Source organism: Balaenoptera borealis, assembly GCF_965194805.1.
Source record: "Balaenoptera borealis genome assembly, chromosome: 1".
In the NCBI taxonomy this organism is placed as follows: domain Eukaryota; kingdom Metazoa; phylum Chordata; class Mammalia; order Artiodactyla; family Balaenopteridae; genus Balaenoptera; species Balaenoptera borealis.
In genome coordinates this window covers 108,616,962-108,636,548 of record NC_138860.1, presented here as the reverse complement: position 1 = coordinate 108,636,548, position 19,587 = coordinate 108,616,962, and the positions used below count along the sequence as shown (strand labels likewise).

General features: G+C 36.5%; 1 protein-coding gene across 4 annotated transcripts in view; it reads right to left on the bottom strand.

The window, feature by feature from the left end:
- Positions 1-19,587, bottom strand: part of DPYD (dihydropyrimidine dehydrogenase) — an 815,942-nt gene that overhangs the window by 432,761 nt on the left and 363,594 nt on the right. For all 4 annotated transcript variants that reach the window (XR_014242114.1, XM_082383233.1, XM_082383234.1 and 1 more), the window contains exon 11: positions 18,405-18,615. Coding sequence is in view for 3 of the 4 variants with exons in the window: in XM_082383233.1 (XP_082239359.1) it covers positions 18,405-18,615 (211 nt within the window). In the remaining variant the exon portion in view is untranslated. The remainder of the gene's footprint in view (positions 1-18,404; positions 18,616-19,587) is intronic.

Here is a 19,587-nt window from a genome sequence, read left to right as displayed (position 1 = left end):
GTCAACTTAATGTTATGCATGAGATGATTTTTTCATATAGACTTAATTGTATTGTGACACACAAGTTCTTCAATAAGCCACAGCTTAAAATTGCAGAAACCGTCCCTCAGGGACACATCACTGGCAGATGCAGATTGCCAAGGTCAATTAAACTGATGTAGCTGTGCTGTCATATATGTAGAAGAGAAACCCACAAGCATATGACAAGTATATTTCTCAGTATTTATAAAAAGATGTCAAGAATGTTATATTTTAGTACATAAATATAAATGAATTCTCCATAAACAATAAAACAATACAACAGAAATCATAATGAAGAAGGATTATTAGTATTCTTTGGAGAGTTTGAGATGCTATAAAACAATGGGGGGAATAAAAAATTTCAACATTTATAATAAAATGATATCTTGAAAACAGATGAATTCATCAATGTGCTTGTTGTTTAATTTTACATAACGTATTAGCCAAGAGGACCAAAGCACAATGAAACAAAAAGGCGAGCTGAGGCAATAATCTCAGTAAATCAGAGCTGAAAGCAAAATCTCAGCAAGAGCAAATAAATTCTAATTACGGGGCCAGGATATCAGAGCTGTGTTTAAACAGAATAACCTGGGGTAAGGAGGGGACAGAACCACAGAATGCCTTCAACTAAGAATATCAAGTCCGGTTGGCACGAGCTTTGTTCTCACACCTCCCTTCTGCCTCTGAGTATTCGAATCAATATGCTGTCCATTCCCAAACACAATGGAGCGGACAATGACAATTCATCATTTTCTTTCTGTAAACCCCTCAAAAGTCAACCTTGATACTGTACCTTCCTGCTCCTACAGAACCTCAAGTACCTCTGATTCTTTTTAGACTATTGTCTTTCTCATATTCTCCTCTCTCATCTTCTATGTTGAAAAACTGGTCTTAACCTGGTTCTCTCATCTCACTGCCATTCTTACATCTTCTTTTATCTAATTTCTGGAGTAATTTACACTACGTACATTTTTTACCACCCAATTATTCCTTCCAGTGTATCCCTCTTATGAAAATATGGTCTCTATGGTCACCAAATTCCGTGACTTCAGTTCTCCTCCTTTTTGCCTTTCTATAGCATCCAATATCCAAATCACGGTAATTTTGATCTCCTTCTCTGATTTGCGGAATGCTACTCTATCCGGACTCTCCTTCTTTTTAAACTGTCCTTAGGCTCTATCTGGCTCCTCCTCATCGTGTCATCATCCTCTTCCCAGCTCTCAAATATTGTCTACTACACTTTTCTGTGTCAGAAAATATAGTTGTCTTGTGCTTTTAACTTCATCTCTCTGGAAATGATCTCAAACACTACCTTCTGCTTTTTTATTCTGACACTTCTAGTTGCCTGTTAGAGATTCCAATGTGGATGCTTTACTGTCCCTTCTAAATGGTCACATCTAAAACCCAGTTCACAAGCTTCCTCTGGGATTTTCACATTTCACAATTATTAGTAAGCTTGCTTTTTCACGTCTCCTACTCATTGTGACCACCAAAGCTTCACTGAAACTCTTATCACTAAGATGATCCAGATTGCCACAGGCAGTGACCCTTCCCGTCATCACCTCACTTCAGGAACTAGGGTGGGGTGGGGTGAGACACCCAGAGAACAAGATTTAAGAAGGTCCTTAGGCTCAAGATCGTGCAAGGGCAGGTCGGTGCCTCAACTGTCTCACCCTACGCATGGCACTGTCTTCCTTGATTTCTCAGTAGCATTCAACAGATGACCACTTCCTCCTCATAAAAGTCCCTTATCTTGGCTTCAATGACACCACACTTTCCGCTTTTCCATTTGCCTCCATGATCACTCTTTAACCTTCACTGCTGCTTTTTCCTATTCTTCCTTCTCAAAAAAACCTAGAAATAGATCTTAATCTTGGCATAATCTTTGAATCTTTTCTCTCTACTTATCTCAGCATGCAGTCAGTTACCATGTTCTAACAATTCAACCAAAGGAAATTCTCTCCTAGTTACTTCTTACATCTCATTTATATCTTCCTCACCTAATGAAGAATGTTAAGGAAAGCAATCAGCATTCATTGATCCCTTGTGTGAGGCAGACATGATGCTGACTATTTCCATACAGTAGTCTCATTTAGACCACAGCACAACTCTTTAAGGTAGGTATTAGCATGCTAAATACAGCCAAGAGGTGGTAAAGCCAGTATATGAATCCAGTTATTTCTCACGCCAAAGCTCTCCTTGCCACTGACCCTTGGTGTGAGGGAAAGAAAAAGCCAGGAATAGGCCAGAAACAGTCTCTTAAAGTTTCACTCTTGGGAACCATGGGAATAATTTAAATGAAGCAGATTGGGGTTGGAGGGGCAGCAATTATCTTTCTTGTAGGTCTTATTTCCACAATTAGAGAATCAGTTCATTGTAGAGAAGAAACCCAAGTATTTTCCAAAAGCTTCCCAAAGCTTCTAAAGAAAGTCTCTACAGTGACAAACACACTGATTAGAGAAGAATAGGCACTTCGCTAATTTCTTTTGATTGATTTAACTATTTGACTTTCCTACTGCTATGGTTAAATAATGCTCAGTTTGGATATGCTTGTAGAATTCAGGCAGTGTAAAAGTACAGATTTAATTTTCTTTCCCTCCATGCCCAAGACAAGCTTAGGCTCCCCAAGTTAAATACAAAAGATGGATGTCAATAATAGCCTGTAGCAACTCCTTTTGTTTTACTTGTATTCTATAGGGAGTCTCATTCTCATTTCCTAAACTGACCAACTAATCAATTCAGAATTAAAATTGTCTAAGCACTTCACCTTGATTTGCTTATTTCTCTGCAATAATTCCGTCTATTTAAAACACTAAACTCCTTGAAGATTTGATTTCATTTTCTCTGGAAGAGATCTCCTCAAGGAGGTCAGTGTCCTTGAGGAAAATATATGGGGATTGTTTTCAAATTCTCAGTTGGATTCCCAAATGCTGCACTTTGATTTGCTTATTTATATTCAATGATACCATCTACTTAAGACTACAAACTCCTTGAAGGAATAGATCATCCTTTAATCTGATTTGGACCATAATCATCATAATTCTATGCACATTTGGGTGCCTAATACCTCTTGATAATTAGGAGACAGTGAAAAAAGTGGAAAGGCTACTGAAATATTTTATGTATACTTCTCAGTGAAAGAACTTTTTAAAATGCTGGATGATACCATCAAGTGATATAAATAATTACAGAAAGGGGTTAAAAAATGTTTAATATAAAATCCTCATTTGCTGCATTTAAAGCATAAATAAAAACAAATAGAAAGCCAGAAGTAAATTACACTACTTGTGAAAACAATATTATTAAAATATAAGTGAATACTGAAAAATATTTTAATTAACAAAATAAATCAAATGGAAAAGATTTCCTAAATAGAGCTTTAAAAGTAAGTCTATGTGTGTTTGACTGCCATGACTAATTATGTATCCATGTAATGTGTGTTCAATTTGGGCTTATTTAAATAGCAGAAATGCTCATTAGCTGCAGTATATCTGTGAAGCTTCAGTAAACAGTTTAATGGTTTTTATGTTTAACCAATTTCATAAGTTCCTGTAATTTTAGCTTTAGCAGCTCATTAATGTTACTTTTTGATATCCATCTTATGACTTTTTTTTTCCTTGTCAATCGGCTGTAGGCATACTTCAGTGCAAACTTAAAACATACAGTAGAATTTATTTTAAACAATTTTAGCACATAAGTAAATGCACGATTCAAAAATACAGCTTCTTTATATAGAGTACTGGTTGTATTACCATGCAGTCAAGAACTATCTTTGGTATTGACAAAGGCTATATTCAATAGAATTCATGATGATAATAATGACAAACATTTATCGAGTGCCCCAGGAACATGTGGTTGGTTTGGGATGAGGCAATGTATATGTTATCTCTCTGGATCTTCACAGAATAGGTATTATTTTAATTTTATAGCTGAGGAAACTGAGACTGAGATAAGTTACACAGATCACATTCTCAGGATTTGAACCTAACTACAAATCCGCCACAGCTGTACCAACTGGGAATACCTTCAGAGGCATTTGGAGATAAACACCTAGACCTTACTAGAGGGCCCTACACCTTGGAATTAGATACAGTCACATGATGGATGAAATTCTAGAAAAAGAACACAAACCTGGGTTAAAATAGAATGAACCATTTATTTTTTAAAGTGGCAGCAATCACAACCTGAACTAAAGCCAGAAGAGGAATCATCAGAGTTTCATGAGAATCAAGATGTTTCTGAGCCATACAGCCAAGAAGTGATCATTTCAAGAAATGTCAGATACAGGAGAAATGTAAGGTAGGTAACCAGATTTGGGGATTTGGAGTTCAATGAGCAGTAAAAAGATGACATGTGCAGGTAAATGATGAAGGCAAAAGGCAGAATAAAAGGGGTTAAGGAGAAAGGATCTGGCACAGACAGCAAGGCAGTGCATACAGGATGTTCTTCTGGGACTTTAATAATGATTGCATAGGAAAAAAATACGGTACTAGCTTGCATTCGTTCATTCAATTAGCAAATATTGTCTGCTGTGTACTAAATCCAGCTGTAGGCACTGTAGTAAACCATAGATAAGGGAACTGTCCTTGTGGGATGTACATTTCAGTTGGCAGAAGATAAAAAATAAAAGGTAAACAAGTAAGTGAACTATATGATAGTGAAAATGGCTATGAAGAGAGATATATCAATGAGAGTGTTATGAGGTGAGGGGGCTGAGAAATGGAAGATCATGGTGGGGATGGAGAGGCACAGAGGGCTCTTTGATGAGACGACATCTGAGCTAAAACAAAGGATAAGAATGAGCCAGCATGTGAAGACCTTGAGGCAGATCATTCCAGGCAGAGGGAACTGTTACAGAGGAGTTAGAATGAGCTGAAGTTGATGTACTTGAAGAGTAGAAGGGAGGCTTTATGTGAGTGGAAGAAAGCAAGCAAGAGAAGAGGAGAGGGGGCCTAGAGATAGGCAGAGGGCTGATCAAGGAGGGAGGAGTTAGAGGAGCTGAAGTTGATGTACTTGAAGAGTAGAGGAGTTAGAATGAGCTGAAGAGGAGGAGTTACAGAGGAGTTACAGAGGAGTTAGAATGAGCTGAAGTTGATGTACTTGAAGAGTAGAAGGGAGGCTTTATGTGAGTGGAAGAAAGCAAGCAAGAGAAGAGGAGAGGGGGCCTAGAGATAGGCAGAGGGCTGATCAAGGAGGGCTTCATAAGCTGTGGGAAGAATTTTATTCTAAATAAAGTAGGAAACCACTAGAGGGTTTGGAACAGGGGAATGAAATGATGTAATTCCTGTTTATAAAGCTGATTCTGGTAGGATTATAAGGAAGCAAGAGTAAATGCAGGGTGACCAGTGAGAAAGCTACTATTTTCAATGCAAGTGAAAGTATCAAGCATCTGACCATTCCCTCAACAGAAGGAGGACTTGCTGGCCTTCATGTGATACTTTACATAAACATTGCTTTCATATGCTTTTCTCTTAACTGTGAATTTTCTGTAGGAGTATTTAGAATAAAGCAATCATTTCATTCTATTCATCCCAACATTTATCCATCTCTTCATTCATCCATTTATCCATTCATTCAGTGAACCCTTGAGATTGTGCTGGGTACTTAGGGTTAAAATATGAATAAGTTACCCTGCAGTCCTACTGTTAACATAATTTAGAGTATATAAGCTGTATAGCTTGAAATAGGAGAAGAGCAGGAGCCAAAAAGGAGACACAAAATTAATTATATGTTTCCCTCTGTGCGTGAGGGGAACATATTTTATTGACATGGCCCTTTAGATTTCCGGTACCCACCAACTTTAGAATAAAATTCAGATACTTTAGCCTAACACTAAAACATTTTGTGAATTAGCAATGATACATTTCTCCACCTTTACTATTTCTTGTTGTGTGCATTGTGATCTAGCCAAAGGAATTACCCCTTGTAGGTATCTAGCCTGTTCACTGTGATGAAATGTGCTTTCCCGTCTCTAGTCTCTTAATTCCTGCCCAGTCCTCATCTCTATTACCAGTGCCACTGCCTCCATAAAAACTTCTTTGATGTTTACAACTGGAAGTCATCTCTCCACCCTGTGTGTTATGCTAGCAGTTTATCTATTTCTCCTTGAGTCTATCTAATGGCATTTTGCATTTTTCCCTCTCTATTAGACTGCAAGCTCCTGTAGACAGGGACAATGTATTTTTTTTGTGTGTGTGAACCCAGGAGAAACTAACCCAGAATCTTGTAAACTCAATAAATATAGAATGAAAGAATGGGAAATAAGGTCCCACAAGTATGTAGGAGGGCGGATTAGAAGGGTGTTAAAATTAAACTGAAGCATTTGGTTTCAATCCCACCATCAGGGGAGAATAATTTTAGATTCTAAACTATGAGAGTAATGCAATGATACTGGTGATGTAGTAGCTCATTTGGCAGCAGTGTGCAAATACAGGGAAAACATTGGGCCATGTTAAACAAAGTGAATTGTCAATACGCTTTTCAGAGGTCTTGGAAAATCATTGGATGTTCACTGAACATAATATGCTTGACACTCTTTCGTGCACTTGTATGGAAAAAATGGCTGTGTAAATGAAAGTCCTTTGAAAACATTTAAAAAGCTTCATAATTACAAAATATTATAAGAATGGCTAGCATGGAAAAAAGGTTGGCACTGGATAGCATTAGAACATATAAAGCTTAGGCGAGACCTCTGAATTTATGTTCAAGTAAGTGCTGGCTTTCACCTCCAGCAATGCCAGCACATTCGAGACACCTAATAAATTACATGTGCATATTACATTTGAATTGGGTAGCTTCCATACTGGGGGGCTATCTATTAAATATGATTCAATGTAATTTTCCAACTGATGAAATTACAACTTACATGTATGTAGGTCAATATCTAATTTAACCAAAGACTATTTTAAATAGGTATATTGTCATTTTTATCTTGTGATTTGAGCCAAGAATACAAATGCAAAGTAATTAACAAAAATAATCTGTAATACCAAATACATATTACTAAGAACATTAGTATACAATATACATCATTACTAAATTTATAATTTCACTATATTTTACATCTTGATTTTACATCTCACAGCAGCAGCTTATTGTAGTTTAACACTTCACAAGAATATTAGGTTTCAGAATAAACCTTAAGTATACCATAAGCTAACTAGTATTTAAAAGACAAATATAATAGGCTATGGTAAACAAAGCTCTGGACATGTATTATACTCACTCTATGTTGAATAACATTTTCCTATGTTTTAAAATTTCTGTTCTCTGAAACAATTGTTATTTTGTCCATTTTCTACCTTCTTTCCCCAGCAAAACTTGTTACATGCCACTGCTCTACTTCTTGTATGTAATCTTTGATTTGATGGAAAAGTACTGATTTATCCACTGTCTCCCTGTAAGAATGCATATGATATCAACCACTAGTGAAACCTGGAAAACAAAGATAAGGGAAGGCTCTGAACAGAGCTATTCACTGGGGAAACAAACCTATTCCTATGCAGTTATTAGAGGGAAGTAAAATAATTACAGAAATATCATGTTGTGCTTCAAATGGATGTCTAAGGCAGTTGTAAGTGATGTGATGTTGAGTCCAAATCACTTTCAACACTGTTATCAGTTTGACCTCCCTCCTCATCACCTTCACCCGTTTAAAATAATTCCAAAGAAAAACTGTGCAAAGATTCCATTATTTTGGATGGTTACTCTGCAGAAATGCCAGTACTTGCTTTAAATCCTACCACTTTATCCTCACTCTGCACAGTGTATTCTATAATAGAAAGACAATAAATCTTTCAGCCAGAAAAAAAATCTGACAATTAGGACAATTTTTAAGAAAATATGTACAGTTTTACTATTGGTTTCCTGAGAACGCTTCTTGCCTAAAATACAGTTAAAAGCCAGACAATGTACAGGGAAGGCTAAAAAAGGATTCATTCTCATCACTGGGCCAACGATACAAAGGATATACCAATCTTTTATTACTCAGGCATTATGAAATGAAACGGTAGCATCAGGAACAAAATGCATTAGTGAAAGGGGGAAGGTACAGAACCATGGATTAAAACTGTCTTGATGCCATGTCCTCCAAAGATATTTACCACCTAAAAAGCAGCAATAACAAAAGCTGATTTTTTTCCTCTTCATAATATGGTAGGTGAGATCCTTCTGGATTTCCAAATACCACATGTCCTCTTTCATCATACTTTTAAGAAGTTGTTATCTAAAGTACAAGTTATAACAGCTTTTATTCATTAATTCAATCAATGAATAACCACGGTTCTGGGCACTAGGTTATGACAGTGAAAAGACAGACAAATGATAGATAATGATTCCTAATGTCTCTTTTCAATCAGAATGTTCTTAGTTCTCGTCCTATTTCCAGTTGTTGAATGGATTAGCAAATCCAAACGACACACATCACCATTTCCCTCAGATCTGTTCTGTCTGCTGCATTTGTGAGTTCTGTAGGCATCATGAACATCTGATCAGATTCCCATGCTAGATACTCCATATTCCACCCCTTTACCAGATGACCAAACCCTGACTGTCTACGTAAAAAATATGTCTGGATTCTGAATGTTCTTCTGCAGTTCTATGGCCTTTAACTTAATCTGGGCCTTAATTAGTAGCCACGCAAACTGACGAAAACAGTCTTTTAACTGGTTTCATCGATACTATTCTGTCTTAATCCCAGGCCACCTTGGAGCAACATGCTTATTCCACACTCCTGATGCTTCCTTCCATGTGGGGAAACAATTATTGGTATAACACTCGCGGTGTCTCTCTGTATCTTACTCACCTCTCTTAGAAAAGCTGAATTCAGTAGTTATAATTAGTGGATCTGGAAGAAGAAATTAGGCATGCATGACACACCCTTGTCAAGCCTATAGCTTGGCAGCTGCCCAGTTGAGCACAGGTTGTCTCCCTCCCTGAACACTGAAAATCTTACTGCTGCAGCTTCCCAACAGGGCACCTGCAATTGTTGGATCTTAACCTGTGACTGGTGAGTAACTTTGCGTATTTCAGGCATCCAATACTAGGAAACACACTTGTCTTCTGATATGAACCACCTCAAAGGTGACTTCATGGTTTCTAACTCCCAACTATTTGAAGAATATTACAAATGCTGCAAACCCAAGCAGAGATAAGGAAGATCCATCACCTACCAGAATTACCTCATTAACATAAAAATCTCTCCCAGGGGCTTCCCTGGTGGCGCAGTGGTTGAGAATCTGCCTGCCAATGCAGGGGACACGGGTTCGAGCCCTGGTCTGGGAGGATCCCACATGCCACGGAGCGGCTGGGCCCGTGAGCCACAACTACTGAGCCTGCGCGTCTGGAGCCTGTGCTCCGCAACAAGAGAGGCCGCGACAGTGAGAGGCCCACGCACCGCGATGAAGAGTGGCCCCCACTTGCCACAACTAGAGAAAGCCCTCGCACAGAAACGAAGACCCAACACAGCCATAAAGAAAGAAAGAAAGAAAGAAAAATTAAAATGGAGATTTCTTTAAAAAAAAAAAAAAAAATCTCTCCCATATTTAAACCCCCTCATTTGTCACCTGGGTGTCTATAGGATAAAATTCAAAACCCCTGGCTTAGCATATAAGTCTCTTAACTCCACATAAATTTGTAGCCAAATTTCCTGCCATCTTACCCCTACCCACTTCCCACCTTATCTTATCATACAGCATCTGCTCCAGCTAAACAGACTTTCTCACTATTGTCTGGTCACCTGAGGCCATTCATCAGCTTGTACTTTGTGTATGAATATTCCCTCTAACAGAGAAACTCCTACTCAAGCCCTAAAACCCAGTCCAAATATCATCTCAAATTAGCACATTATGCTACAATTTATGTATTTACAAGCCTGTTTCTCTCATTAGCCCTTGAGTCCCTGGAAGGCAAAGACTCTCTTTTACTCATGCTTGTATTCTTAGTGCCTGGACAGGGCCTATAAGATATTTGGATATTATAAAATGTTCATTGCATGAAAAATAATGAGAGAATGAATAGTAAAAATCATAAAATTAAAAGTTCAATTTTAGAAATAAAAATGAAAAATTCAGACCTTCATTTATAAAGATGAGAACATGCATGAAATAAGTAGGCTGATGACAACTTTCTAAAGACATGCTGTTTTTTTTAATATAGCTTTTAAAAATGACTGTAAAATGACTACTTAATCTAACAGTATGGTGTTGAGCAAGTTGCATAATCTCCCCGTGGCTCCCTCCCTTCCACCCCCATTCCACCTGGAAACTCCTACACATCACTCAGCCTTCAATTTACAACCCACTTCCTCTAGGAAGTTTCTCTGAACCTTCAGACTATGTTTTGCGCTTCCCTAGGACTCTAAACTTCTCCCAGCACAATTGATTAAACTGCATTCCTGGAGGCAAAGTTTGCATTCACCTTTTCCACACGTTATCCCCAGAATACAGCCCAGGGCCTGGAATAGCAGGCCAGCAAAAGTCATTATCTATACCACTCTCTCATGCTGTCACATCTCACCCCTCCCCCTCCCCATGGACATATATACACTACCAAATGTAAAATAGATAGCTAGTGGGAAGCAGCCGCATAGCACAGGGAGATCAGCTGGGTGATTTGTGACCACCTAGAGGGGTGGGATAGGGAGGGTGGGAGGGAGGGAGATGCAAGAGGGAAGAGATATGGGAACATATGTATATGTATAACTGATTCACTTTGTTATAAAGCAGAAACTAACACACCATTGTAAAGCAATTATACTTCAATAAAGATGTTTAAAAAAAAAAAAGTCATTAGCTAAACAAATAAATCTGTGAAATTAGGAGTCTAGAATACATTATCTCTTAAATCCCTTCCAGCACGTTTGGAAATGTATGTAAGGAAAACTTCAACGCAAGTTACTGTATTGTAACATATCCATAAGTTACACTGGACTGACAACTTTATTTTTCAGTTCTTTCTCATCCATTCTTAGTTGTATTAATCACTAGTGAGGCCCTTCCTCTAACACTTGTGCCATTAGTTAAAAAGTTCTCCGATCTATCAGTAAAGTACAGTATTCCTTAACCTGTTCTTTGAAACTATATTGTAAACATTTCTGTTTATAAAAATGCATGCAACAGGGATAATCTGACCAATTATGACACATTTTCAACTTGGTACTCCATTCTTTCCCCTTCCTCTTTATTTTTGGTAAGGCAGAAGAGGAATGATGAAAGCTGAGGGCCACAAAGAGTGGACAATTGTTCAAAGAAAAGTTTGCTGAATCTCTAAGTGCCATGAGTGGTTTCTGAAGGACATACTTTATTGTTTGAAAAATGAAACATATTGGTTAAAAAAAAAAAGGGGTTATTAAAATGCCTCAGTGTTCCCACTTCCATTAGAGAAGTAGCATATAAGTAACATTTTAATAAGGAAAAAAACAAATCAAACATACTGATGCCATGTCTTTTCAAGCACAGGTAACTATTATTATTGGGCACTTGACTCATCCAGTGCTCAGTTTAAAACACCTTTTCTAGGTTTTTCCCAACACCTAAAATAATTGAGGAAAAAATGGGCCCACTTGAAAAATTCCTGAATATCTGCACTGTCACAGTCTCATGCACACCATTTCTTGCCTACCTCGCAATTTCTAGCTCTGGCTTAGGCCAGAACAAGGCAAACTAACCCATGGCCTGCATCTTTTCTCAGGGTAGGAGGCAAGTGAATCAAACTACACTTGAAGCTAGTACTGGCAGAACCTTTTATTTACCCCATGAGGTTTTGAAATAATTTTCTGAGGGAACTGGTAAGCAGTTTTAAAGCCTCTCCACCACCATCCCCCTCCCCGCCCCCCCCCCTCCCCAAAAAACCTCACTCCCTTATGGAACTAATTGCAACTAATGCTATGAAGGAAGTTGCTTTCTGAGGGTTTCCTAAAATCTTCAGAAAGAACTGGGCTTCGTGTTTCCTTGTCTCTAGTGAGATGAGCAGGAAGAAAACGTAGGCGCTGGGTGAAGTGTATAAACTCCTTTCCTAGAAGAAAAGCCAGGCACTCCCTGCTACGCCCAGAGAGTTCAGTCACCTTGTGATTTGCTCTCCTGAGCAGTGCTGCGCAGCGTTATCCTGAGTCAGCTTTACACACCATTCATCCTATCTTTCCTGCCAAAAACAAAGGTTTTTAATCTTAGTTAGCTCATACCCTAATTTTCAAATGCTTAAGAGCTCAAACTTAGTATCCTCTGAAGTGCTTCTCTTTCCACTTTAAGATAAAAGTGAGCAAACAAACCAAAAATCTGGCCCAGTTTTACCATGTTGAAGAGGAAAAAAACAAAGATATTAAACATATCCTCTGCTCCTTATGTACTTGATTTATGAAAACCCAAAATGGAGTTTTCTAACTACTAAAAATTAGTTGAAAGAAAATTCCTCTCAGTGGTATGAAAATCATCAGAATTGATAATAAAACATTTTTAAAACATGTGATACAGTTACAAGCTGTGTAATCTTTTTTCTGTAAGTAAAAGTAACCAAATATAGGAAACATTTTCTCATTTAAAAAATCATACATTGTAAGAGCATCTGCTTCAGTTATTTTATAAAGACATGTGGACGAAGCCTGCGGGGCCCCAAATGAAGTCCTAATTTTCAAATGCTTTTACTCCTAGACAACATTCATAACGTCATAAGGGTGTAATATAACTCAATTTAATTATTAAAATATGACTTTGTTACACAAGCATAATATCTAAAATGTGCGAGATGCTTGCTCACTATGTGCTTGACATATACCTAAGTGCTTTACATATATTATTAATTTTTTTATTCTTAAAATAACTCTAGAAGGTAGATGCTATAATCTTCCCTCTTAAAAGATCAAGACCACAAGACCACGGAGTATGAAGAGACTAAGGGAGCCAGATTTCCAGCTGGGTAGCCTGACTCCAGAGCCCCTGCTCTAAGCTGCTCTACCAGATGGACTCTAATTAGTGTCATATTTATTGGATTATAAAGAGTGCAACAATTTACGCCAAAACAGGGAAAAAAATCAATAGCAATAGAAAAACAGAACTACTTGTCTGACATTTATGCTTTCTAAGAAAAGTAAACCAAACTGACCCCACAACAGGAAAAAATAACAACTAGGTGTAATAAAATTAATATCTTAACATGAATCAAGTCAAGCCAAATGCACAAATATATATTGTGCATCTATTATGGGTACAATAATATGTTGGCCACTATTGGGACTACAACTTACTATAAAGGCACAGTCTATGCCTTTTTGAGGTTTACAATCTAATTGGAAGATAAATTGTAATAGGTTCTGGAAGATGAAAACATCTGGAAGATGAAAATAGCTCTTTTCAAAGTGGACATTTCAAAAGAATGAGAGGATGACGTGGTGTAGTGTATGAAAGAGGCACAGAGGTCATGGCATAGGCTAAAGTGCCTTCCTTCAGTTGTCTGAAAGCATAGTCAAAGACACATAAAACTATGTCAACTAGATCTCCTAGGAATGTGAGGACAAGGCGACTGTTATCACCTCCATTGGAAAAATGAAACTGTGAGGTCAGTGAAAATGGTAACGCATTCTCCTTATCAATTCCAAACCAACAGTGAAGATATGCACGCTTTCACAACTGGCAGTTTGGTTCAAAGCAGAAAGAGAAGGGAATAAAATAAGGAAAAAGTCTCTTAAACTTGACATTGTCCAAACAAACAAAAAGAGGGAAAATTCAATTCCATAAACACTGACGTTGGTGTTTAATAGAAGAGGAGACTTCCTATATTACGAAATACACACTTTTAAAATAAATAAATAAATGTTTAATAATTTCCAGTGAAGGGCAATATTTGTGGAGTAGAAATGCCAGTTAAAGGTAGCTTGTGCTTAATTTACTGACAGCCTTTAAAATCAGTCTTCAATACTAAAATCTAAATTTGAGGTGATTTGGAATCTTACATACTTAGAGAAAATGGATGAGAATTTTGAAAATGTGGAACCACTCTCAGTTTTTCATAGGAAACATATTAAATAAGGCTAAGACTTTATCATACCAATCAAATTAGAAATTGGACACCACACTGCCTTTAGAATTTGGACAGTAGTTAATGAAGGATTCAATTAAATTGTGCTCATAATAAGCACACATATATTCCATGCACAGGGATGTGGAATACAGAGTCTTTTGTTCTTATTTCCCACTTACTGCTACAATCCAAAAAAAAGAGAAATAAAATAGAATTAAATAAAATAATGATGATTACTTATAATTGTTACAAGCCTTAGGAACAATGAAATAATTAGCAACTGTAATCCAAGGATATTATACAAATTTGTTTTATAAATTTGACGTACTTTTCTTTAAGCTATTGAGGCACTTACTATTTTTCTGACAAGAAATATTTATTACAGATATATTGGGTGCTTAATACTAAATAAAGTTATTTTATATTCTCCTTTGCGAAACACACAAATTAAGGGACTTGCAAAAGTGATGCAGTATATCAGAAAAAAATAAGATTAAAAATTTAATTTTCTGCAAATTCCCAACTTAGTTTACCTTTACAAATACCTATTATTGATATAATTGAGACACTACAATTTCATTTCACTACTATTTTCATTTAAAATATTATTGTAATCAGACAATGCTGAGTATAAATTATCACTGTACCTTATATGTACTCTGTCAAGTTTATTTCATTCCTTGAATTCTTCAGCATATATTTACATAATGCATTCACCAAGGACTTTCTAAATTAACCGCTTTGGAATTCACCCTGTATTAGATACTGGCAGGAACAGTTCAACAGGGAACAGTGGAACGTAAAGTCAGGCACGTAGTATACATAAAATCATTTGCTGAAGTTCTCAAGTACTAAGGAGTAGGCGCTTCATCCTATTGTGTAGGGTAAAATGGTTGAATTTAATGAAAAGTAAAACTGGAATTAGATATCTGAATCTGGGATACCATTTTTGGACTTCAGTGATAGGAGAACTATGGTATGATAGCGAACTTGAGAAGAAATCTGCCTTAAGGAAACCTGATGAGGTGATCCTTCCTTACTTTGGGCATATCTCTCTAAATGTATTCTTAACTTGATAAAACAACTATTTGTTTGCAGGTCTGCCTCCAACACCAGTTTGTGAGGTTTTTAAGTATAAGGAATGCCTCATTCATCTTTGTACTCTCCAGAATACAACTTGGTACCTGGCATTCACTGGAAACTCACTAAATCATTGTTACATGCATGAGCATAAATATATGATGAAATGTCTTCTGAGACACAGAGAGTGGAGAAAGAGATTGCAGAGTCATTTTACACAGAAGTGCAAGAGTGCCTACTGTAATCTAGCTATTACTTGGCACATAGAAGTTGTTCATTAAATATTTCTTACAGGAATTAATGCATGTATGAATAAATGAATGAATGAATGAATCAGTTCAGTGAAGGAATAAATATATTAAGAAGAGAAATGGGCAAAGTCTGAACTTTGGAAAGCTAGAGGAAGAAAAGCAGTCAGTGACAGTAGGAAAGGAATAATTAAAAGAAAAAGCAAGAAAATGGAGTGTTGGACTTCCCTGGTGGCACAGTGGTTAAGAATCCACCTGCCAATGCAGGGGACACGGGTTCGAGCCCTGGTCTGCGAAGATCCCAATGCCGCGGAGCAACTAAGCCTACGAGCCACAACCACTGAGCCCGTGTGCTGCAATTACTGAAGCCCATGCGCCTAGAGCCCGTGCTCCTCAACAAGAGAAGCCACCACAATGAGAAGCCCGAGCACCTCAATGAAGAGTAGCCCCGGCTCACCGCGACTAGAGAAAGCCCACTTGCAGCAACGAAGACCCAACACAGCCAAAAATAAATAAATAAAGTACATAATTTTTTTTAAAAAAAGAAAGAAAATGGAGTGTCATAAACATTAATAATGTGTTACAGTTTCATTTCCAAAGCACTTTCCCATTATTTCATTTTAATTCTGACAACAGTCCTGAGAGGTAGGAAGAGTATATATTATTATCATTGTTTTTTTATAGAGGAAGAAAGCTGAGGCTCAGAAAGGTTAAGTGACTCAGAAGAGAGTTTTTCAAACAGAAAGAAATATTTAACACTGTCAAATGCAGAAAATAGAATATGGACTGAAAAGATGTCACTGAGTTTGGCATGAAGTTCACTGGAGCCTGTGCAAAGTGAGGTTGGGAATGATGGAACAAGAAGGGTAGAAAAGCAGGTTGATGTTTAAGTAAAGAGATTATAAGTAAATATATTAAAATATATCATACCACATATGTAATAATCACAAAGGTACCACACATAAATCACATCACACGGGTATCAAGATGGGATAATATTCAGGGTAGAAGAGAGAGACATGAATATCTTCTTTTCTTACCCAAATGGACAACTTGCTTCCTATAAACTGATTTTCACTATACCTGATACATGTGCACATGAAAGTTTTCTTTGAAATGATTAAGATTTTAAATACCATTTAGATAAGATCTTCTTGATCAACTTCTAACAAATAATGATTCTCTCTACTATTTTTTAAATGCTTTCCATTCAAAAAACAATATTGAATATATTTAGAAAGCAGTAGAGGCATGAATGCTATTTAATATTCCAGCTCTTCCAGCTCCCCTCTAACCTGAAAGTAGCTCTTATTAATGTCAATATTGAAGGGCCCTCGTAAAGCAAGTAATTCTATTTGAGGAAAAATTTCCCAAGCAGTTTGTTTTTCAAGTCAGCAGGAGGGGGGAAGAAAGGAAAGTGAAGAACCATTTTTCCTTGATTTCTCTAATGTATAAGGCGTAACACATGTAGAGCACTGGAAGAAACAAACACAAGTAAATTTTGGAATAAAATACACAAATAAATTCTTAAATGACTTCGTCAAATAAGCACAAATAAATCAAATTCTCTTTTCTTCTACTTCGTATTTTATATACTAAGTTAAATCTTTCACTCTTCACACACACAGGAACATAAGCTTTGGAAAGCTGTTTCCTATGATCTTCTAAGTCACATCTACTTAAGTTTGCTTAGGAAAAGATATATTTTTCTTAATATTAGAGTTGTCAGTTGTGGAACATAAATTTAGATGGTAAAATAAATTATTTTTTGATAGGCAAATAATCAACAGAATCGCAAGTTAAATATGATTCAACTTTTTACTCATTTTTTGGTCATATGCAGAGCAGTAAGAACAGTATGATTTTTTTAGATAATAGAATGCAATTTATACGTTGTTCTTTTTTTCCTTGCTGAACTCATCAACAAATAACAAACCACACTGTGACTATGTCTACATATCACATAAACGTCTAGATGAAAAGTGACAAATTCAGGCCATCATCCAGCTATTCAAAAACATTTATCTTGATGACATTAAACATCTGGATGTTTCCAAATACCAAGATGTTTGATGTCCTGCAGATAAAATATCTTGATGAGTGGTTAAAATTTTCACTTATCTGTTGCAGAAATATGCACATTTGCAAGCATATATCTCTTTCTATTTCAGACACAAAATGTAATTTTAGCATGGATATAGTAGGAAGTTATAGGACTCGTCAGGTTTAGATTTTTTTTTCTTTAGTTACTGTTTTTCTTAATGAATCTCTGACCTAGAGAAACGTCTTTCTTTTATTTTCCTTTTAGTTAATAAAATAGTTAATTGTCATTTTGACAGCGTGTAGTAAAAGGTAAAAGATTTGCAAAATGAAGGCATGGAGGTACCAAGGCTTTATATACAATGGCCCACAAAAACACTGTGTGTGGGGAAAACAACACAAAATAGTCTTAGTTGATTGACTTATTATTCATTTGGAATGCTATATAAAACATTTCCTTTTCTCATTATCTTTTTTTTAAGCATTTTGTTCTTTCTTAGCATGTCCATTTATGCCATTTAAATGAAATGACAGGAGTTCAAACTTCCTAATTTGATAATTTTGATGTTTCTAGTGATGATTTGGCATGAAGATAGTAGTCAACATGAATTCTATTTTTGACTATTCATTAGATCCTAATTTGCTTGAATCATTGAAGATTGGCTCTTACAACTTATCTGTCACATTTTCTTACTCTAGGTCTAATTGAAGAAAAAGCTATTCTTATAGAGGAAACAAGGCAAAAATTATTACAAAGTAGAACATGTATTTTGATTATAAGCTTAAAAGAAAGATTAATGTTCTTCTCAATTCCCACTACTTTAAAAATAATTCTCTATAAACATTAACCATTTCTACGTCTTATAAATCAAGATTTCTTGCATTCCATACTAGAAGAAGGAAATGAATGTTCAAGTGAAAAACAATTCCCTGAAAGCTGGAAACCATTATGGCAGTAAAATAACAGACAATTGCCTAACACATTTCAGCTCCCGAGCACTCTACCTTTAGGATCACTCAGAACTGAGCCAAAGGCACTGATGACCACATCGGCTTTCAGACGGACTACCTGATCTTCATCTTCATTCCATTTTCCAGTTTCATCTTGCTCTGTCCGAACAAACTGCACAGCAACAATTCTCCCGCCTTTTACTATAACCTTCCGTGGGGACAGGAAAGGCAAAAATTCACATTTTTCTTCCTTCGCAAGCTCCATCTAAAATGAAACAGAAGAGAGGAAAACATGAAAATGTTTCTTCTTTATTTAATATTTGATTTTTAATTCAATTATACATGCTAAAGCTTATAATGTTTAAATAAACGTGAAGTTTTTTCTTTCACCAAAGCTGAGATTCAGTTATCAGCTATTCACATTTTATAAATCACTGACTCAGGAGAGTCTTAGACTGAAGTTGTCATGTGGAATTTTATAGATCATGGCATCACAAGATACTTCTCAAGTTTTAGGTTGTGCATGCCCTACGGTTGGTGATGTGTGAGGTTTCTCACTACAGTAGCCTGGTCTCTTTACGCTTTCATTTCTGTAGGTTAAGTTCTCTTTTTAATCCTGCATTATATGAAAATAAATTCTTATTATTATTACCAGACTGTATATATCTAAGCTGGAAAAAAGTCAATAAAGTGGGTGAGCCAGTCTCTGGAAGTAAGTGATTAGAATGGTAGGTAGGAAAATAGATTGGAGGAATTCTGTAGAACCAAGAAATAAATAAGATTTATTTTTACTTTTCGTGTAAAAATATACACGAAAATTTCAGGAAACAAGTATGCTCCTCTTGACAAATTCCCAGTTATTCCACATATCTCACATAATTTATTGTGCCATAAAATTAGACACCCTAGTTTTTGTTTGTTTTCGTGCCCATAAAGGGATTTCTATTAAGACAGAATGTTGATATTTATTTATTCCACTTACTGTTTTGGAGGAAATCCAGGCATTTGGTAATGTGATCCTAACCAGTATGTTGAGTAGTCTTTTTCAAAAGATGTAAAAACATCCCACTAAAGAGGTTGAGAGGGTTTCGAGTCTTATTCTTTCCCTACCCCATGGAAGACAGGTAGATTGTCAGTTGACAAGTGAGGCTGAGAAAGCTGTGTGTGTAAGGCTTCAAACCAGGAATTATCTGGGCTACATCAAGATGAAAAAACTGAGCCATAGAGTAACTTGCTC